The sequence below is a fragment of the Pholis gunnellus genome (assembly GCF_910591455.1).
Source record: "Pholis gunnellus genome assembly, chromosome: 11".
Taxonomy (NCBI): Eukaryota; Metazoa; Chordata; class Actinopteri; order Perciformes; family Pholidae; genus Pholis; species Pholis gunnellus.
In genome coordinates, this window is record NC_136538.1 from 18696346 (window position 1) to 18717145 (window position 20800).

The 20800-nt window shown below is 45.2% G+C and overlaps 1 protein-coding gene across 1 annotated transcript in view; it reads right to left on the reverse strand.

Moving 5' to 3' along the window:
- The window catches only part of lrpprc (leucine-rich pentatricopeptide repeat containing), a 48696-nt gene that overhangs the window by 19758 nt on the left and 8138 nt on the right, over nt 1–20800 (reverse strand). Inside the window, exons 12-25 of the mRNA XM_079169466.1 lie at nt 18884–19002; nt 18668–18758; nt 17899–17968; nt 15971–15998; nt 15139–15196; nt 14224–14330; nt 13358–13435; nt 13056–13127; nt 12604–12717; nt 12359–12489; nt 11998–12083; nt 7455–7662; nt 3068–3192; nt 999–1105 (exon numbers count right to left, since the gene is read on the reverse strand). Of these exons, the coding sequence (XP_079025592.1) occupies nt 999–1105; nt 3068–3192; nt 7455–7662; nt 11998–12083; nt 12359–12489; nt 12604–12717; nt 13056–13127; nt 13358–13435; nt 14224–14330; nt 15139–15196; nt 15971–15998; nt 17899–17968; nt 18668–18758; nt 18884–19002 (1394 nt within the window). The remainder of the gene's footprint in view (nt 1–998; nt 1106–3067; nt 3193–7454; nt 7663–11997; nt 12084–12358; nt 12490–12603; nt 12718–13055; nt 13128–13357; nt 13436–14223; nt 14331–15138; nt 15197–15970; nt 15999–17898; nt 17969–18667; nt 18759–18883; nt 19003–20800) is intronic.

The following is a 20800-nucleotide window of genomic DNA, read 5'->3' on the forward strand; positions in this document are numbered from 1 at the left end:
CACACATCACCGGCATGTAGCCGACTCTGTTATAAGTAGGATAACGGCAATACAATCTAGCAGAGGGGGGAATGAGAGCCACTATAACAACATGTCAATAATATTTAAGAGGGTTTGAAAATCCTCAAGAGGGATAAATCCCTCTTTTAGAGCACACCAGGACACGAGAGAAAGCAGAGTCAGAGTGAGAGAGTTAAGGTATTTTTTTTGTTCTCATCCTGATCAGACAGCATAATGGCCTTGTTTCCCTTTCATCTGATGTCAGGCTCATCCTCCTATTCGTTTATTCATCATCTCTCTGTCCCGCTATCCAGTCCCCGATCGCCTGTCTAGGTTTTATCCATGTGAAAATCGCTTCTTATCTGCCCATTTGCCCCTCTCTTTTTCTCACACTAATCTACGAGGCTTATAGCGGGACTTAAGACGACAAAGACATAAATATTCATAGCTGCAATAACAATAAAGAGTATGGCTTTTACATAATGCATGTCCACTGTGGCTCATGACAATTTTGCAGATGTTATCCTGTTGTTATTCAAGGTAGCTCCTCGAAGATTGAGAATCTAATTTAATATTTATATTATATATTTTTATATCCGTTTTTGTGTGAGTTTGCCTACTTGTGAAATCAGGCCCTCTGATTGTTTTCATGGTTTACCTTAATCTTTTATTCGTTAAATTTGGTCTTGATATCCCCAAAAAACACCATAAATCAAGTTTATTATTGGAAACATCACTATATGGATACAATACTAAAGGACAGGCTTGATCAAAATCTGACTAAGCTTTTGAGTGTTTTTCACACCTTTGACACTCAAGTGTAGATTTAAAATGTTACGACTTTCTATCTGTTCAAGCTACATGGTTTAAAAAAAGAGTTTGTTCATTCATTTTTTTTTAAACTCTTGATATGTTAGTTCCAGGATTAAGCAGTATCAGAAGACTCAACCCATAGTGTATTTGGTTGTGTGTGTGTGTGTGTGTGTGTGTGTGTTTACCTCAATGATCTTACGAGCCTCCCGGTAGCGGGCCGTCTGCAGGAACGCGAAGAACAGATCATACAACATGGTCATCTCGCCTCGCTCCTGACTCACAAAGTCCATGGCTGAGGAGAAAGACAGAGAGAGGCAGACGGACGGACGGGGAAATAGAGCAGAGAAAGGTCGAGAATAAAATGGCCTGCAAGGTGAACAAACACACTTCATCTTTTCATCCTGATTCCATTATTTGGCACAATGTCCCCGGCACAAAGCAGCCATATCAAGTCTGCTCTCAAACAAACACACGGGTCCCGAATGAAAGCCTAAGCTCTCGTGGAAAACTTGCTAAAGCGCTCTGCTCAGCGTTACGTGCTATCTCTGTCCAGCAGCTTCAGGACAGGTACCACACACACACACACACACACACACACACACACACACACACACACACACACACACACACACACACACACACACACACACACACACACACACACACACACACACACACACACACCAAAATGGACCTGCATATTCAGCGAAGCAGGAGAACAGAGAATAATCCCTCGGCCTTTACTTGCCGTCATCTGAAGTCAACAGAAAGAACTTTAATCGTGAAGGACTTGATTCACGGTCTAAATCTAATGTAGACATGTTAGTAGACAAGTTTCAGACCAGCTGGACTACGTTCAAGTTGCCTTTTTCTGCATTTAAATTCTAATTTCAGGGTTTTGGTGGCAGACCGAGCCACATTTGCTCATTGGTAGCACTCCTCCTCCTCCACATCCCAGGTTCCTATGTAGACCATGGCAGAAACCTCCAGGTTAAACGCATGTATTGTACGATGACCCTTTCTTGTTTCGGAGTAGTTGAGCGGTTGCCATGGTTGCCAGAACCTCACAAAAAACCCTTCGTTTTATTTTTCTGTTGATGCTTGAACTCAAAGCAAGGTCAGACGTGACGAGGCATCATGTTCTTAGAGTGCTGAAGGCCACTCGTCTTCTGTAGGTCTGCACGTTTCGATGGTTTCAGTACATTTCTGCAATTATTTCTGATGGTCTATTTTAAACGGGCACTTAACATGTACTCACAATGGCGTCGGGTCGAGTGCGCCTCAAGGCTTATGTCCAAAAGTCTCCTGCTCTTTATGAGGAAGTGGGAGACGGAATCATTTGTTATTTCAAGATCCAGCTGCGGTGAGTTGGAACTAGTTTACTTGCATCCGTCAGAGAATCATTGTAAGAGGAATTTTGTTTTTGAGGGTGCAGCGCCTGACTCTGAGGGTCTGTCACCTTTCGGGGGGGGGGGGGGGTGTTAGAGACGAGGGTGGGAGGGCAGGGTGGATGAGGGAAGGAGGTGGAGAGGTGCTCCACTGCACGGTTTCAACCTTTACGCACTCCAGAGCCACTTGCCCCTGCCGGCACGTTGAACTTGACCTTTTCACCACGTTGCTGTCAACCTTCAGGGCGACTGTTCAAAACGTGATCGTTGGACGTGCTTCACCGCGGCCCCGGTCTGAACCGTTCTCTCTCTCTCTGGTCCTCTTACACACACACACTACTTGTAATTGTTGGCGCTTGTTGCGTGCGCATCTAATGCAAACACTGGGGCGGGCACTTTGGATTCAGCGCTGCCCAACACACAGAAACGAATAATTGAAAGTTAGAGTCAACCAGCAGAGGTTTGAAAACTATATGTCTGCAAGAAGCAGGGACAGTGTGAACTGCAATTTTGAACTTTAATGAGGCTATATAGACATAATCCGATAATAAAGTGTGATGTTTGGCATCCTGGTGGCCTCTGGCTTAAGGTGCTGACCATGAACCATGATGACCACAGTTCAAATCCAACCGGGGACCTTTCTTGCATGTGATGCACATAGAAACATAAATCTTAAAAGGTTACAATTTAGAATGACATACATTTTTTAAAAACTGCAAATTCAAGAAACTGGAACCTGCAAATGCATGTCTTTTTTAACTTGTTTTTGTTTGGTAAACTACTAAAGTTAATAAGCAAAAACCAATGAATGTTCTTATGATTTACTTAATTGTGATGGATAACAAAAAGATGACAAATGAAGTAACCTTTCTGCAGCAGTTCGGTGTCTCCTTTATCCACCAGGCCAACAATGATGTCGTGGATGCGAGGCAGGTGGCTGTAGAGCTTCTGACACTCCAGTGCTGCCTCTAGAGCTCCGGACAGGTCCTTACTGCGCCGACGTGACCACACACGCACACAAACAGAGAGGGAGAACGAGAGCAGAGAGCGAGTTAGGTGTCAGGTCCGTCCAGTCAGTCATGTACGGGATTGTGTCGGTAAAGAATAGAGAGTATCATGGGTTGTTAACCCTGTGACCTCCTATTCAAGCACCGTGACCCTCCGCAACAATGCAGGCCTTTGAATTCATGACAGCACGAACTGTATGTGATGAAGCCTTTTGGCCCCAATACATCATTCTCACACAATCAGGCACGCTCTCACACACCTGTCGGCGAGGGGCTAATGTCTCTCTGGACAGGCTTTTAGAGGGGAAGCAATACAACAGACAAAAAGGCTCAACTGATCTTTACCCTCTCTGCTGTTCTCCTCTTGTGCCTTCCAACTTCTCTCCCTCCTTCTCGTCTTTTGTCCTCTCCAAAGCTCTTTAACCTCCCCTCATTTCCTCGTCTCATTTCCCTTACCTCCCTTCTCCTTCATTCTCCCTTTCCCCCCTCACCATCTTCCTTTTTATTTCATGCTGTCAGCTCTCACTCCCCATCGGATGACCTCGACCCCCAGCTGAGCAATTTAGCAGAAATATAGCAACAACATTAGAGCACCCCCGCCCCCCCCCCCCCCCACCCACCACCACCACCACCACCACCACCACCACCACCGGCTCGCTCCCTTCGTCTCATGTCATCCTTATCTTGCTCAATTTATCCTCCCTCGCTTTGCCCGTCCCTCCCGAGCGGACGAACAAACAAAAGAGCGCGTAGAGGGAGGACGAGTGCGCCTGATGGAGTGATAACAAGAAAAGTAGAGAGACAGCGATAACGAAAGGAAGCAAGAGAACGAGAAGCTGAGAGACGGGAGAGGGAGAGAGAGACCACTTCAATCCCCTCTATTGTGACAGCGCTGCCATCAATCTGTTGATTGGGTAATTACCATGTCAATCACACAGAGGTTAAAGCAGATAGGGCACCTATGGGGGAGGTAGGGGGCAGAGTAAGTGAATGAGAAACAGACGGCTGGACAGAGCGTGAGAGAGATTGAGAGTGAACAGGTATAATTTCTGAAGTGTTTTCTCCTCGAATCAATTAGACAAGTGGATAAGGGAAATATGCCCAAAAAGACCAACAACCCGGAAAATAAAAAAACTAAACAGGAAATGGTATGACCTTGAGTTCGGCTCCCGTGAGGCAGTAACAGAAGAGAGAGACGGAGGGAGGAGGAATGGAGTGATTAGGGTTGGAAGGTAAAGAGGTCCGCTAATTGAAATGAAGAGGGACAACATTATTCAGCAGCGCCAGTCAAGAGGCTATTCAACCGCACAACAGTCTGATTGAACAACACAGAAGAGACTAAGAGACATTTGAAAATGAGAGAAAGAGTGTGGACATAGAATACGGCATTTTTGTAGTAAATTGTCTCAATTGTCTCAATTTACTACAAAAATGAGACAATGAGAAAAAAAGAGAGCAGAAAGTTGTTTGTAATTAACGTAATGTGGCATATATGCACAATTAACTAAACAGTTTTGTTGTGGTGCACATGGCTTTTTACATTGGAGCCATTTCTACATGTTGTATCCAAGTCATGTTGGTTTGTTTCATCTATCTGTCCACCTCATTCTTTCTTTCATCACGCTCCTCCACACACAGCTACTTATAATCCCTCCATCCTAATGAGACATCTTAAAAAAAAACATCCCATCACTCGCCTGGCGTTGCAATTAAACCCATCTGCCTTCCTCCCCTCTCCCCCCTCTCTCCACCCACCAACCCACCCCAAAAAAAGAGCTAAGGATGTCGAAAGATGGATAATTTCCCTTAGGTACAATTTAACTGTCACTTTGCGTTGCCATTTACTGCGGCGCACGGCCCTGTTAATGTCCTCAACTTTGCATGTCAGCCACTTTCCAGCCAATTAAGCCCTGAAAAAAAAAAAAACGGAGCGCTTTGCTCGGTGGAAACCTGAAGGATTAGACAAGGAAGCTCATTTTGCCTCATCTCATCAACCCCCCCCCCCCTCACCCTTCTCCCTACTTTTCTCCCTCTCCGTCCCCATCTTTTGTTCGGAGGAGATCGGCTGTCCTTGCGTGGGGGAAGACGAGGTGTCTGTGTCTCGAAACGCAAATGAGACTGCGATCATGACACCACTAGCCCACATGTGTTTAAGAATGGCACTTGCTAATGTTTACGTCAGTACACACGGGTGAACGCTCCCATGATGCAGTTACCTACATGACTGCGTGTGCGTCTACAGCTCTTAAAGCTTCACAATGCCAGCTCTTTACTTTGTTGGACATATTAGCATTTCCTGTCGCTAATCACTTCAATAAGGAGTTGGCAATCTGGGCTAGCGTAGCAGCAGGTTTAGCCCATACGACACTGAGCGGACGGGCTTGAAGGCTAACGGGGCGGAGCGTGTGATGGGCTGTCAAGGGCTAATCTGCTGGAGAAGTGTTCATTAAGTCATTAGCGCTGACGCAGCAATGAGACGGGGTGCAGGCGGGAGTGATGCCCGCTTTTGTCCTCTTTTTATCGCTTCCCTCTGTCCCTCCTCCACCCCAACTGTCTGTTTGTCCCCTGACTGACGGAATGAAGAGGTGGAGACGAACAGAGGAAGATGAAAGCTAAAAAAAAAATAAAAAAAAAAAGAGGAGAAGAGAGCGAGGCGATTGATTCAACTGGAGCGCAAAAGTCAAGTGTTGTGGTACTCAAATCTGCCCCGAGGCTCGGGCTGAACCGCTGCTGGAACTACACGTTAAATCATCTTTACATTCCTAAACATTTCACACTATTTAGAAGAGACCATTTCATAGAATGTTGTATTTTCTAAAAAAGCCTTTTAACTAAACACTGTGGGTTTCATGATGACACTAAGTATCACAGCCTCTTTCTTGTCATTGATGCCAATGAAAAGCGAAAAAATGCAGTTAGGCTTAATTTAAGACCCCTTTTCCAAGGCTGTTCAGTTCCTGGAACCGATGTTAAAGATGTAAAAATGAGCCACTCAGTCATTATCTCACTCCTGCAGGGAGGAATCTGCTCAAATCAAAAGTTGGTAAAGAGAGAGTAAATGAGTGGATTGCTGCTGTTTAGTGTTTGAAGAAGCTACACTCTCCAAACAAAAATAAACCGTATGCTCTGGTTCCTTTAATTTGTTGACTATTTCCAAGTTAAAATTCCAGCAGTTAGCTTGTTCACTTGTGTTCATTAGTGTGTGTTCACCGCGGTATCATTTGGAGGAAGCACAACTGGCACTTGATTTGTGAACAGGACTGCGGTAAGCTGCAGTGTAGTATGTGTGCGTTTGTATTTGTGTTTTGGCGGCTGTTGATGACCCAGGAGTAAATTAGCCTGCTAATCTCACAGAGGCAGTGATTAACGAGTGAACCTGGAAACTCTGTTGGTGCCAGAGACCAGACTTACAGCAAAACAAACAGCGGCAGGGGAGAACCTGTGTGTGTGTGTGCGCACGAGCTTCATGTTCAAAAGGTCTCTACCTCTGCCGCAGTGTGCACACTAGAGGTAAATAGTGTGTATGAAAGCATGTGTGTAGTGGAGGGCCCCTAACGGCGCACTGCGGGGCTGTGGTAAATCCAGCAATTAGTGCTCTGTACATAATTAACATGCTAATGAGTTGATCTACTTAAAAGCTGCTCCGACAAATAGAACACACACATACTGAATAGAGTTGAGGGGTGGGGCAGCACCAGTGACCCCACAGCCAGTGTTTGGTAACGTTCATTTGCATATTTGCATTATGGGAAGAAGCATTGATGGCTATCTCTCACACACGCACACACACTTACACCTTGGAGTAGAGCAGTGGGTGTTTCAGGAGATCAGGGGTGGGGGCTCATGGGAGAGGTTGCAGCTGGCGAATCCTCTAACAAACAAAATCTGTCTCTAACACCGCACGCACACACACACACACACACACACACACACACACACACACACACGCACACACACACATAAATGAGCAATTTCCACATCCTCTCTCTGTCTGAATCGCTGACCCAGAATGTAACCTCAGCTATGATCATAGGGAGGGATGAGTGACTCATTGAGACACACACACACACACACACACACACACACATACATACACACACACCTGGCAACTGGATTTGGCAGACACAAAACCCGAAAACAAAAGTGAGCTGGTTGTCTGGTTCGTGGAGAACTTCAGCCATACCGTAACACAAATTATTATTTTTAAATCCGGGTCTACAAGGGCAACACAGTCCGTTTGTTTTACCTGTCCAGGTAGGCAGTAATCAGGGGCGAGCAGAGATTGGCGGTGGGCTTGGCCAGTCCGAGGGTGAAGATGGTGTCCTGCAGGCGTCGGATGGTGGGGGCGCCGCCCTTGGGCACCAGGGCGGTGAGCATGTGAAAGAGCATGGTGACGTGCGTGTCGTTCAACACCACATCCTTCTCTTTCATCTCCTTCAGGATGTCCACAGCCTCTGTGATGAGACGGACGGGGAGATAAAGACGGACATTGTTAACGCGAGAGAAAGGTGCACATCAGCAACGACTCAACACGCACGACGCTTCGAGTTGAACTCAAAAGAAGTGATGGTGACAGGGATTAAGAGGTGAAGACGAAAGGACGAATAAAAAAGATTAAAAGGCAACGAGGAAGAGAGAATATGCGGCGAGATGAGGGAACATAAAGCGAGAGATGGGCCTAGCTCAGCTGGGAGAATAGTAGGGTGTGTGAATATGATAAAAGGCCCCTTTAGCTAATTCCATGTGGGGAAAACAAACCCATATTAAAACAGCATTTTGCGCCCAGCGGGGATGCAAATCCAACCCCGTATAATGCCAACTCTGCGCTAATTGCTGCTTGCGGTTTTCTAAACGAGACTACAATTACCGGACCCCGACAATGGAGGCCGGCTTTTTGCCGTGGCCATGTGGAAAGCACTTGGGGGGCTAAATTATAGGTATGTGGCGACAAGGGCCCGCTGTGGCCCCAGTGAGACCCCGGTAAGCGGGCTGAGGGGTGGATCAGTTTGGTCAAGTCCAACCTGGTAATGGAGGGCTTTTTACCGGGCCACGCGCCCATCTGGCCAACACTAGGGGCTAAATGGTGAAAAGGCGGCATGCGTGTGTGCGTGTGTGTATGTGGTGTATCAGCATAAGGTAATTAAGATGCGTTTACTGTCTATTTAGACAGCTGCTAATGGGCTGACAGCGATACAGCCGCTCTCCACCACAGATACTAATCTATACAGCATGACCAAGATGGAGAGATGCAGAGACACAGAATACATTTGAATAATGTGTATTAAGGCAGTCCTCCAACTGCAACATGTGCACTCTGCTTAGAATTCACCCAACAAAAATCTGAATCTGAACAAAATCTTAACAAATGTGGGTCTAATGATACCAACACCTACATAGCTAGTAATATAACAAAACCCCTCAAAACAGGATTGTCACTCTCTACTGGGAACACACACACACACACACACACACTTGTGGGCTGAGGGACGGGGCCACTGGTGAGTGCTTTGGCATCCTAATTTCAGTCTGTCTCTCCATCTCTCTGTGCCAGTTGTTTTGGCGATGGGAACCAAAAGCCGTCACATATTTAATGGGACAGGGGAAAATAGAGGGAGGACAGGTGGATCGGGGGGTCAGTGGCAATGGAGGAGACACTGCTAAATAGGGGGGAGTTAAAGGGAGGACAATGGGCCTCACTCACTGATACGTGCGTAGAGATGTTCTTACATTGCACACATAATAGCTGCATGTTAATATGCGCAAAAATTACCATTGGATTCATGACACATGCGGACCGGCCAATTTTGTTCTTACCATCTCATGTTAGGGAGTCGGACTCATTCTTGAGTCCAGTATTTGCAACAAAAGATACTGAAGTCTACATTTTTCTATAAAAAGGAATAAAGGCTTGCCTAGAGGTTTATCACGGAGACAGTGGTGAAGATGTTGTAAAAGAGAAAAGCATAGCCCTTAAAGCGAAAAAACGTCTACTGAAGAAATTGAGATAATAGTGTCCGAGGTGGAAGGCAGGAAAGGAACACTTGGCTTGGGCTGAAACAACAGCGAGGACTTTCACCCAGAGGTCTGACTGACTACACTGACAAACCCCACCACGTCTGCTCTGCTGTGATCACGGTCACATTATGAGACATAATGCACAGACATGCAAAAGGAGCCATCACCTCTACCACATAGGAGCCAGACAGATAGACTTTATAGTTAATTGGCCTCTTTTTCTTGGTGATTTGTGTCTCTTCATAGATGTTCTGCGTCACTCGGTGATGTTCCTTTGGCCTTAATTTAAAACCTCTTTGCGGGGCGCCAAAATATTCTGTATGCAGGAAAAAGCCTGTTCCTGGAGTATGAGAGTGACTGGAAAACAGAATGAAGCCGTGCCGGTCACCAAAGCTCTTATTCAGGTGCCATTACAGACTGCTTGCCAGATAATTGAGGTCCACTTATATATCAGCCAATAGTGTAAACAGAGATGAGAGACGGACAAACCAAAGTGGAAAACAAAAGTATCTCTCGTAACTCAAACAAAAGCACGGGCAACTTTAAAAAAAAAAAATCAATCAGATCAGGAGCTGGCATCAACATTAAACAATGGCCCTATAATTAACTGCCCCGCTGTGAAGTCTGTGATGTTCATCACTTCATATGAAACTTATTCTCACTCTCTGTCTCTCTCCATGTCTCCCTCCCTCCTCCTTCTATCCATACCTCTCTCCATCACTCTCTGACAGACCCGCTAATCACTGAGACCAATGGCTTGGAGTTGATCTGCCCAAATGGAGCTACACTAGCTAACATCCCTCCGTCCTACATCCAAACCCCCATCTCTCCCTTTATCCGTCCGTTTAGCCAGTATGCATATCCATCAGCTCAGCCGAGCATCCTGGCCAGCAAAGCGAGCCAAACCACACACACACACACACATCAAGAGATGGGGAGGCAGACAGGCCAGGTAAACAAACATCACACAGCCCAGTGGTTCATCTAATGTTGCATGACTTGACTGCTGGTGACACACACCACTGAAAACGAGTCCAGAACCACCTAAAGCCAGTACAAGTTGTGTTTACCAAAGTGGGAGGATGGACAGATGGAGGCAGAGGGGCAAGGGCAGGTCAAAGAGACGCTTATTGATAGAGGAGAGGTGTAGTTAAAAAAATGGAGGGAGAGAAGCGAAGGTAGCAGGAGTTAAAGGGGGTGTTCAGGCCCACGTTGATACGTATGGCAGGTTCAACAGGATGCACTCATTCTGGTGTGGGATAACATTTAAACTAGAACTACCGCCTCGCTTATCTATGCCTCCACCAACAAGTCATGTTGGTGTTTACCAAGTCTGTCCAAAATGTCACTTCATCATTTTAATTATTGGATAACAGCGTTGCTATTGTTTCTGCACCCTAAGAAAAAAAATAACACACAATCATAGAGATGGAAGGTTAGACAGATGGATGACAGATGTGAAGATTAAAAGGACCATGATGGAGATGTGAGGAGTGAGCAGCAGAGGTTGAAGTGATGGTGGAAGGAAGGCGGCATCAGGATAAAGTGAGATAAAAACAAAAGTTGCCTGGCGATGTGGGACGGGAGGCTTTGCACCAAGGGCAAAAACAACAAAGCCATTAGAGCTTAGAGGGTGCGAAATAAAGCAAGATGCCAGGAGACATGATCTTCAGCTGGGCCTGGTGTGCGTTAGGAGCCGGGGCGGACCAGCGTCTGGGCGGGGACAGGCTAACATCAAGGTTAGCCATGTGTGCTAATGTGGCTGACAAGCGTCCCCTCCATATGCACACTCTGGCTAATGGCAAATGCGTTAGCGCTGCGTATACACACACCCCGGCGAACACACACATGCGGACACACCAACCGTTGCGCCCACCAAATGCCTTCTGCTTGAATTCACATGCAAATTTGCGTGTCGCTCTATGAGTGTGTGTGTGTGTGTGTGTGTGTGTGTGTGTGTGTGTGTGTGTGTGTGTGTGTGTGTGTGTGTGTGTGAAATGCTCAAGCACTTCGACGGACATGATCTGCCATTAGCATCAAGGCGGATTTCAATAATTCTGGAAAAATACACACAGTCCTGTAATTTTCCCCGTCTCTCATTTCTAACTGATGCGGGTGTGTGTGTGCGTGTGTGCGTGTGTGTGTGGGGAGGGGGGGGGGGGGGGGGGGGGTCAGGTAGAGGGACAGAGACGAAGACGGAGAGAGGGGCGGGGAGGAGAGACGAGGACAGACAAGGGAAACGTTTTGCCTGTCATTGTGTGCGAAAAGCAGAGCGGCAAATCTGATGGTAATTGGGTCTTCGATGGGCTGAAGGAAACCCACCGTAGCATTCTGAAAATGGCCGGCTAATGTGGTTTGAGGGAGGGAGAAAGACGGATTGTGACAGAGTTGGTGACACACATGCACACACACACACACACGCACACACACAGAGCTCAAACACACATTCACGTCTGTGGGCCTTTTGGGGTTCAGGCATGATCTCCTTTGATCCAGCTTACTGTCAGAGAAAACGTGGTGAGGAAGTGCTGGTGGGATTAGCCGATTAACCAATTAGTCAATCCACACGAAGTTAAGAACTCTTTTGGTAATCGATCGATTGTTTTCAATCCTTTAAGAAAAAAATGCTTTTGTTTTTTAACAAAAAAAGCAGTTTGAAGAAGTTTGCTTGGCTCTGAGAACTTTTGGTGTGTTTTGAGGCTGTATGACTAATAAAACAAAAAGCAAAGACAGACTGATCCATAACATTTAGTTGCAGCTCTTGGGGAACTTACCCTCCACTTTGCCATTCTTCGAGAGGGTCTTGACCAGTGAGATGTATTTGCTGGGATCCAGCATGACTGACGAGTCCTTACGGCTCCTAAAGACAGAGACAAAGAGGAGCAGAGACGAGATTAATGTATTCCACTTGAAGTAATGCAACTCATCTGTTGTACACTCTCCTGTTAAGACTTCAGGCTGATGAGGTTTGGGAGTGAAACAAGGGAGGAAGGGAAGAGTTTCCTCTGTTTTAGCAAGTCAACAGAGCGGCTGGACTCTGCATTAATGTCTCCCCTAATACCACTCAAGTTAAACTTTAATGGCCTACTAGTGGTCGCAGCGCTACATTGTGTGCGTGTGTCCTGCTTCACTCACATTTCCCTCTTCAGGTTGAGCGCCTCCTCCGCATTGTCGTGGCGGCAGCACAGGCCGATGAGGGTGGCGTAGCCGCCGGCTGTCATCTCCTCCTCGTGCTCCTGCTTCAGCTCAAGGGCGCGCTGCAGGTTCTGATCGGACAACAAAAACTCTCAGAAACACGGACTAAACTCACAAACATAGCAACTCATTTCAAGAAAAATAAGAGGTTTCGTGAAGACCCGAGGCATCCAAACAAACCCTACCTCTTCAGCACAGAGCGTCTGGATGGCTTGTTTGAGAACAGCGCCTAAAGGTTTGCTCTCCGCTTTCAGTTCGGACAGTTTCTTCTCAAGTGCCAACACCTTCCCCTCAATTCCCTGACGGAGACCGGGAGGTGTTAAACACATGTACGTGACCAAAACATACACACAGGACCTCATGTGTACATGGGTTTGTACTATTAGACACAACAGACTTCTGTTTTAGGTTAATATTACTCAAATTAAATATATACTCTCACAAGATTACACACATTAAAAAGGAAATGACGAGGCAAACTGTGTTCTATTTATTCCTCTTTTGTCTTTTGAAAATTCAAATGTGAAGCAAAGTTCAAGCAATACAAATCTCCCAAAAGATAAACATACACATTCAAATTGAATTACGTTGCATTTCACAGCATTTTTCACACTCATTTCCACGCTGTCCTACTTACAGCGACACGGGAAAAAGCTGACACAGAGCTACCGGACACTCGGTCTTTGGGGTCCACCAAAGCAATCACATCCTGAAACACACACACACACACAGTTAATATTTGACTTCTACATTAGGGCAACTGTACAAAAATACATATTAATACAGATTAAGTATTAAAAATACATCATCATATTGTGCCTTTGGCTGTTGGGACTGTCAACTCTACTGAAGTGACTCAATAGTCTCAAAGTTCTACGATGAAAGTAAGTAACACTGCATTCGGACATTGTGATCGACATCTCAGATCAGGCTCTGTACCTTGATGAGCTCTGGGACGTGGTAGGACTCCAGAAGGTTCTTGATGCCTCTGTAGATGTTTCCTGAAATGGTTACGTTCTGAAGAGGAACAACAGGGAGAAAATCCAACATCATCAAACCATTCATCAGCTCGCAAAAAGATTCAATAGGAGCTGAAGCTGTTACATATGTTGTGTTTGTGTACGGTTTAGATACAATTCAACACAACTTTACTGCTTTAGAGGAAATACAAACATAATCCAGACAGTAAAATGATGAAGTTTATTTTGCTAAATTGTGACTCCTGGTTTCCAGTAGTGGTGTAGTTCTGCTTTATGGTTTATAGACACTAAAGTATACACCGTACTTTGGTGTCTATAAACTCCACATGGTCCTGATATCATTTTATGCATGTGCAGGTCAGGATTAGCACTGTCATCTGAAATGTTCACTGGATTGTTTTTTTGTTTTTTTTACAACTTGACCTTTCAGTAAATCCACATTGGACCAGGAAACTCCAAACAGCCAGTTAAGACGTGACCTTTAGCCAAAAGTGTAAAACATGATGTAATCTGCCACAACATGTCTGGTTGTCCCAAACAGAAATGGAGCGCGGGGGGGGAGGTCATGTGTCTTGTAGTGTGTGTGTGTGTGTGTGTGTGTGTGTGTGTATCGTGAATAATCAGAGTCTGATTACACACTGCAAATCATCTCAGATCACAGTGAGTAAGCTCCTTTAAAGCAGGACAGTTATGAATGAACTGGATATATAAGCTAATAGTGTATGAATGTGTGTTTGTTTTCAGTAACACAGTGTGTGTGTGTGTGTGTGTGTGTGTGTGTGTGTGTGTGTGTGTGTGTGTGTGTGTGTGTGTGTGTGTGTGTACCTGAGCCTGGAGTTGATTGAAGTATTTTCGCAGTTTGTCTTCCTGTGCTTGCACCTCCCCCTCTGACATGCTGTCGATCACATTGTACAGGAAGAAAGATGCCGCTTCTGGAAGGGACGGAAACACACACACACAGTGAGCAGTTGTCTTGGGAATAAATTAAATTTGCCACCGTGTCAGTCACTGCATCCATTTGTGCATTTATACTATTCTTCTGTAACCTCTGCAGAGTGTGTGTTTGCGTTTCTTTTCTGCTGACAGAGGCTGCTTTTGGGCCGGAGTGTGAGTGAATGTGCGATGGCTGGCACTGACAGCTTCCCCCTACTTCAACTCTCTACACACACACACACACACACACACACACACACACACATATGTCATCTAATAGGATGTGACATGGATAACAGTCTCCATCGCTCCCACCAGCACAAACACCAGTTCCAGTGCTAGGGACTCTCTGTGACACGCACACTGACACGGAGCGACATTAACGCTACACACTTACACACACACACTCACTGCCAGAGTAGGGACGCTGCTCAGCAGTAACACACACAAACACTTTTAACCACTCAGCGCTCTGTCAGCAGCAGACAGGCTCTATTTCCTCAGACGGAGAGAGCAGGTCTTTTCACACACACACATAAACTCACACAGGCTTCATGACGAGAAGTGGGCCGGTCAGCAGTATTTTGCTACCGAGACTGAACATAAACACACAAATACACACACACTGGGCATCTTTCTGTCATCTGAATTATAGTTGGAAGCCGACTGAGACAGAGACTGCAAGTTTGAATTCTGATACATGATAGATGACACACACACACACACACACACACACACACACACACACACAAGGACACCGTCAGATATGGATGTCCTGACCTACCGGTGGTAGAAATGTTTGCTTACCTGAAGCCTTGGTGCTTCCTTTGGAGAAACGCTCATCTTTGTACAAGAGCTCAGTAATCTGGGAAAATAAAAAATAAATAAATATAAACACACACACACACACACACACACACACACACACACACACACACACACACACACACACACACACACACACACACACACACACACACACACACACACACACACACACACACACACACACACACACACTTTACTTTGACGGTTTTACTTTAAACACAAAAATGAGACGAGTACGAGTAAGAACACCGCCACCACAGAAAGGGTTTAAATTGTGCGATAGACAATCTAATCCTAAACATTTCTTTTTATATATTCAGCCTTAAACCACTACATTTCATAGGATGTGTATGAACTAATTGTGTTTTTATGTTTGCAAACCATCTTGCCTAAAACTGAACCCTGAAGGTGAGTAAAGTATCTTTAAAATAACTGAATAACCATCCCAAACACTTCTATATGCATACGCTCAGTGTGCCACACGGAGATTTGGATAAAAGGCAGCAGATGGTATTTGTCATATTGTATATTCTTCCTAAATATAACTTGTGTGTAGCAGTTCTGTTGTGAGGAATAAGCCATCATACTGTATAGACCGCTCAAGATTCATCTAATGCCTTAAACACTTAAGAGTTTTGCTTAAACTTTGTTTTCATTAAGTGTTCTTTTTTTTTATTGTATTATTATTATTATTATTTCCATGTAGGCTCTTTTTCTGGATCATTTTTAGCTACTGCTATTTTTATAATCCTGCTGGTTCAATATATGGTTCTCCAGACACTCGAACAATGTGGGCACAATCGCGTCTTACCTTCACCATGCTCTCCACATCAGACGACCTGCAGGGGGCAGTAGAGGACAAGACATGAGCACCCGGTCGACATCAGCACCCTCAGCGGGTTAACGAGACTCCAACGCGTCAGGGTAAATGTGCAATTTGCTCATAAGTGAGGGTACGTTTTGCTTTTAGGTCACAAAACATAAAAGGACATCTACATTTCTGAACGTACACCCACATCCATTTTCTCCTCTTCCATGGCTTTCTCCACCGTCCTTTCAAGCCAAACAAACTCTCAGTTTCTGCCATTTTTCCCCGTTAAACCATCACTCTAAAGTTCTCAAATCACAATATAGCAAAATCTCTCTGGACTGAGCTCTCTTTACTATTGATTGCTTGTACCGTCAGTGAACTTTGTACAGTTGGTGAACTACGGATTTAAATCTATATTGTAGTTGCACTTATTTCAATAGGATGTGAATATTAATTCTAAACGCTGAGAATATAACTGGAGTTTAAAAAAAATCTATTGTATAGAAAAACTTCATAAATATTTGAAATTAATAAGTTTAGTTGATTTAATTATCTGACAGATTTTTCAGTTTGACACTCTCAACAAGCCAACAGTACAAGAGCGGAGAGGCGGCAGTACAAAAGCCTGGGAAGCTTCAAAAGATACGTGTACACACACAGACACACACACACACACACACGCTAAATGATGACAACGTGTTACATTTTTGGCGTTGTCAGCTAGTTGGTGGAGAGGAGGAGAGAGAAGAAGAGGTCTTTAATGATTAAATTATCCCCTGACCTTGTCTTTGACAGGGGCAGGTCCCGCATTGCAATGACACGCCGCACACACACAACCCCCCCCCCCCCCCCTTCCCCCCAAGTGACAAGCCCAATTATGACCCTGTCAGGCAACCTAACAGTTAGAGGAGTGTGTAGGTGTGTGTATGTGTGTGTTAATGCAATGAGAGCAAAGCAAATTGAGGAAAGGGAGCGGATTCAGACACAATGAAATAGACGAACAAACTATTTGTGAATACACCGACTTTAAATAAACACATTTTTAAAAACATTTATTTGGGGTTTTGAAATAAGCTAAAACTCAATCAGCAATCCTGCATTTCCTGTTACTACCCATGTTTTCCTTGAAAAAAGATAATTTTTACTTTATCCTTTATATTAGATAAATCATCAACATCAGTTACAACAAGCGATGTATTGGCTGAATGGAAAGTTCAACGCTAAACTCAAGAGAGGATTTAGGCTTTTTAGTGGAAGAAATAACTTCGGTCCCTGCAGACAACTCAGCGTTTTTCTCTTTGACTCACCTCCAGCATCGCTCAGGGGCCGGAGTGTTTTTGTGTGGGCGTGTAGTGCTAAACTGTAAATATTCATAAACACCCCTTCAACAAAAGCCCACGGGTCAGGTCCTGGTCCTAAGGCTAACTCTGAGTGTGTGTGTGAGTGAGAGAGAGAGAGAGTGAGATCAGTACGGGGTCCGGGCATCAGGGCCAGTGGTGGGCATCTGCTAATTTACATATCTCCCACGGTGCTTTGGGGCGAGAGCTGAGCGATGACTGCCTCCATATGTATGAGGCAGCCGTGTATGCGTGTGTGTGTGAGAGAGAGTGATGGAGTGTTTTTCCCTGCAGCTGCGCACACGCACACACACACACACACACACACACACACACACACACACACACACACACACACACACACACACACACACACACACACACACACACACACACACACACACACACAGTAGATGGTGTGATAGGCTGCACATGTCATCGTCATAACATATGCCGCAGTGACCTCCATAGTGCTACAGGCCTCCCTGAAACGCCAGTCAGGAGTTATGAGGCAAAATATGGAGAAATATGGAATATCAAATGATGGAGAACACATTAAGAGGTAAATAGACGACGGGCTAATTGACTCACTTTCTGAAGCCCAGGATGAGGCTGCCGCGGAAAATACTGAGGTCCACCGAGGGGCAGGAGGGATCAGACACTGGAAACAGAGAGGAGACGGACAGATGAGTGATGAAAGGGAAAGAAAGAGTCTTCATGTGGACTGATCAGGGCTGCTATTCTTCATTATTGATTATTCTACTACTTGACTTTGGACTTGGTAAAAGGGGCAATGGTGGGAGTCTGATTGGAAAATGGCCCTGACCAGTTTCCAGTTCCAAAGGTTTGATTTATGGGACCAAAAGTCAAATAATTGTTCAATTTACTGTGATATCAACCAGTAAGGAAGCAGAAATGTCCTAATGTGAGGGGGTGGGGGGGGGGGGGATCCATTCGGGACACAGAGGGTTGTCTGTGAAAACGATGTGGATGTGTTTGAGACTAAAACGAGATGAAAGACAGAAAAAAAAAACAAGAGTCATCCATTATTTAACAGCCTTCTCTATCCCGTCCTTCTGCCAGTCCAGGCGCCTCTCGTTCTCGCTCTTTACATATTCACACAGACTAATCTCTTAAAAGGCCTGATGAGCACAGAGGAGTAAGTGGGCAAATGTGAGAGAGAAGGAGCAAGTGTGTGTGTGTGTGTGTGTGTGTGTGTGTGTAATGCTGGTCCAATTAGCCCGGAGGCAAAGTAGCGATTTTTATGATGATGGGTGCTCAAGATGCAGTAGAGCTTCTTTGGAATGTGTCAGAGTGTGTGTGTGTGTGTGTGTGTGTGTGTGTGTGTATTTAGGCTTACGTATGGTGTAGAGTTCGGCCAGGTTGCTAACAGCCACCGAGCGAACCTCTGAAGACACGAAGCCCTCCGACTCCAAAGAGATGCCTGCATCCTGAACAGATAAAAGTCACCTTTAAGTCAGCAAAAAACTTCTTAAATGCACATTGGCCGCGCACACACAGACACACACACACACACACAGACACACACACACACACACACAGATTTATGGATTACCTTGAGGGCCTGTCGAGCTGCTTCCATGCTCGGGAAGACGGGGAGGATGTAGTTGGATAAAGTCTCCACATCAGGACACAGCTCGAGCTCCTGCATGCCCTTCACCACCTCAACTACACCTACGACACACACACACACACGCAAAAAGTAATTAATATAAACTTTTAAAAAAGTATTAGATCGGACCGCAATTAACATATTTTTTGTTTGATCTTTTTATTTCAATCCCATGCTGCACTTTTACAGACACACAAACACTTTCTTCCACTCACTCTCATGCACAGGCCTGGAGTTGTGTCGGCACTTTTTAAAATGTGGGTCTAAGAAATGAGCTGGCACATACTTTCTCTCACCCCTTCACTTAAATCGCCAGGCACTAACACACACACACACACACACTCCATCAACACAATGCTAAAGGCTGCTTCCCTCTCCACCTTGGCCTGAAGGATACGTGTACATAAACACGCACTCGGCCTGAAGTGGACTCTTGCACCGTCACCCTGCTCTCCAGCGGAGCCCCGAGGTCCTGCCCCAGGGAGGGAGGCCGAAACATCCACATGCATATGGAACAGCCACACATGCGCTCTCCAAATGCCCGCAAGTGTCTGTGTGTTCGCGAGTGTGTGCACATGTGGAGGAGGCACTGCAGCACTTTGCATATGTCTGGGAGCGTGCCCATGAAGGACATTGCATCTAAATGAGGGCCAGTCCCCCCCCCCCCCATGTGTGTGTGTTCATTCTCAGTGAGTGTTGCTATGTGCTTTGAGGTGCATCTATATGCTATAAATGACCACATACAGTGTACCAATACACCTTGTTCCCATGCGGACTTCAGCAAACTACCTTAAAGTGCACACCTCAGGATGCTGTGTGTATTTACTCAGGTTCTAAAACACACATACATAAACACACACATATATATAGGGCTCTGTTTTTCTGCATCCTCTTGGGATGTATGTGTTCACCTGGCAGTCTCTCTCTTTAGCTAAATAAAAGATGAGGCCCGGGCTTTTATATGCCATTAAAACCTGACTGGAGCTGCATTGTCCCAGGTAGGGCTACCTGAACCACTCCATCCATCCATTCAGATCACTCATTCATCTTCCCCTCTCGCTATCCATCTACCCTGCTTTCAAGAAAAAAACAGGCGATATTCCTCTTTCTTCTCAATGGAGGATCCATCCGTTTCGCCGTCCTTCCGTCCATTCTTACCCCCTAATCGCTTTCATCCGGGCTTGTTTTTTTATGAAAGAAGAGTGGGAACTCCTGCTTTCCTCCTGAATAATCCATAATCAATTTCACGGTGAGCCAGACAGACAGAAAACAAGTGAATGGAGAACTGGAGGTAGAAATGCACAAGCCGGCCTTTTCTCACTCACGCTTTTTCCGGCTTCCTCACGTTGAGCTTTCATGAACATCAGCACTTTTCTGTTGTCTAACAAGCATGTTTGTGTGCAGTTTTTTTTCTGTCAAGTCAATTCTGTGACCAAGGGCTCAGTTCTCACTTTCATTATTTACAGTCGTATGGCAGAGTCTCTGCGTGTCGTAGCTAAGCAGTAATAAGTCAGGCTACTAAGAGGTGACTTTTTTTCAGATGACAAAAATGTTTTCCCCATTTTTATTTATTTATTTTTGCACAATTCAAACTTAAAATAAACAAACATAAGAGATAAATGAATATCACAGTGCAGGAAGAGGCAGAAAGCCAACTTGGCTTATTTGAAGCCTCCACCTATATAATATAAACATTTTACAAACATAAAATAAGCATAAGAAATTACATTACAACAAAACAAACGACGAAAGAAAAATAATGTGTGTGCGAGCATGTGTGTGGATGTGAGAGTAAGCATGGGCTTGTGTTTGTTTAGGGATGTTGGATTATACACCTGCAGTAACTCATAACGTGTGTTT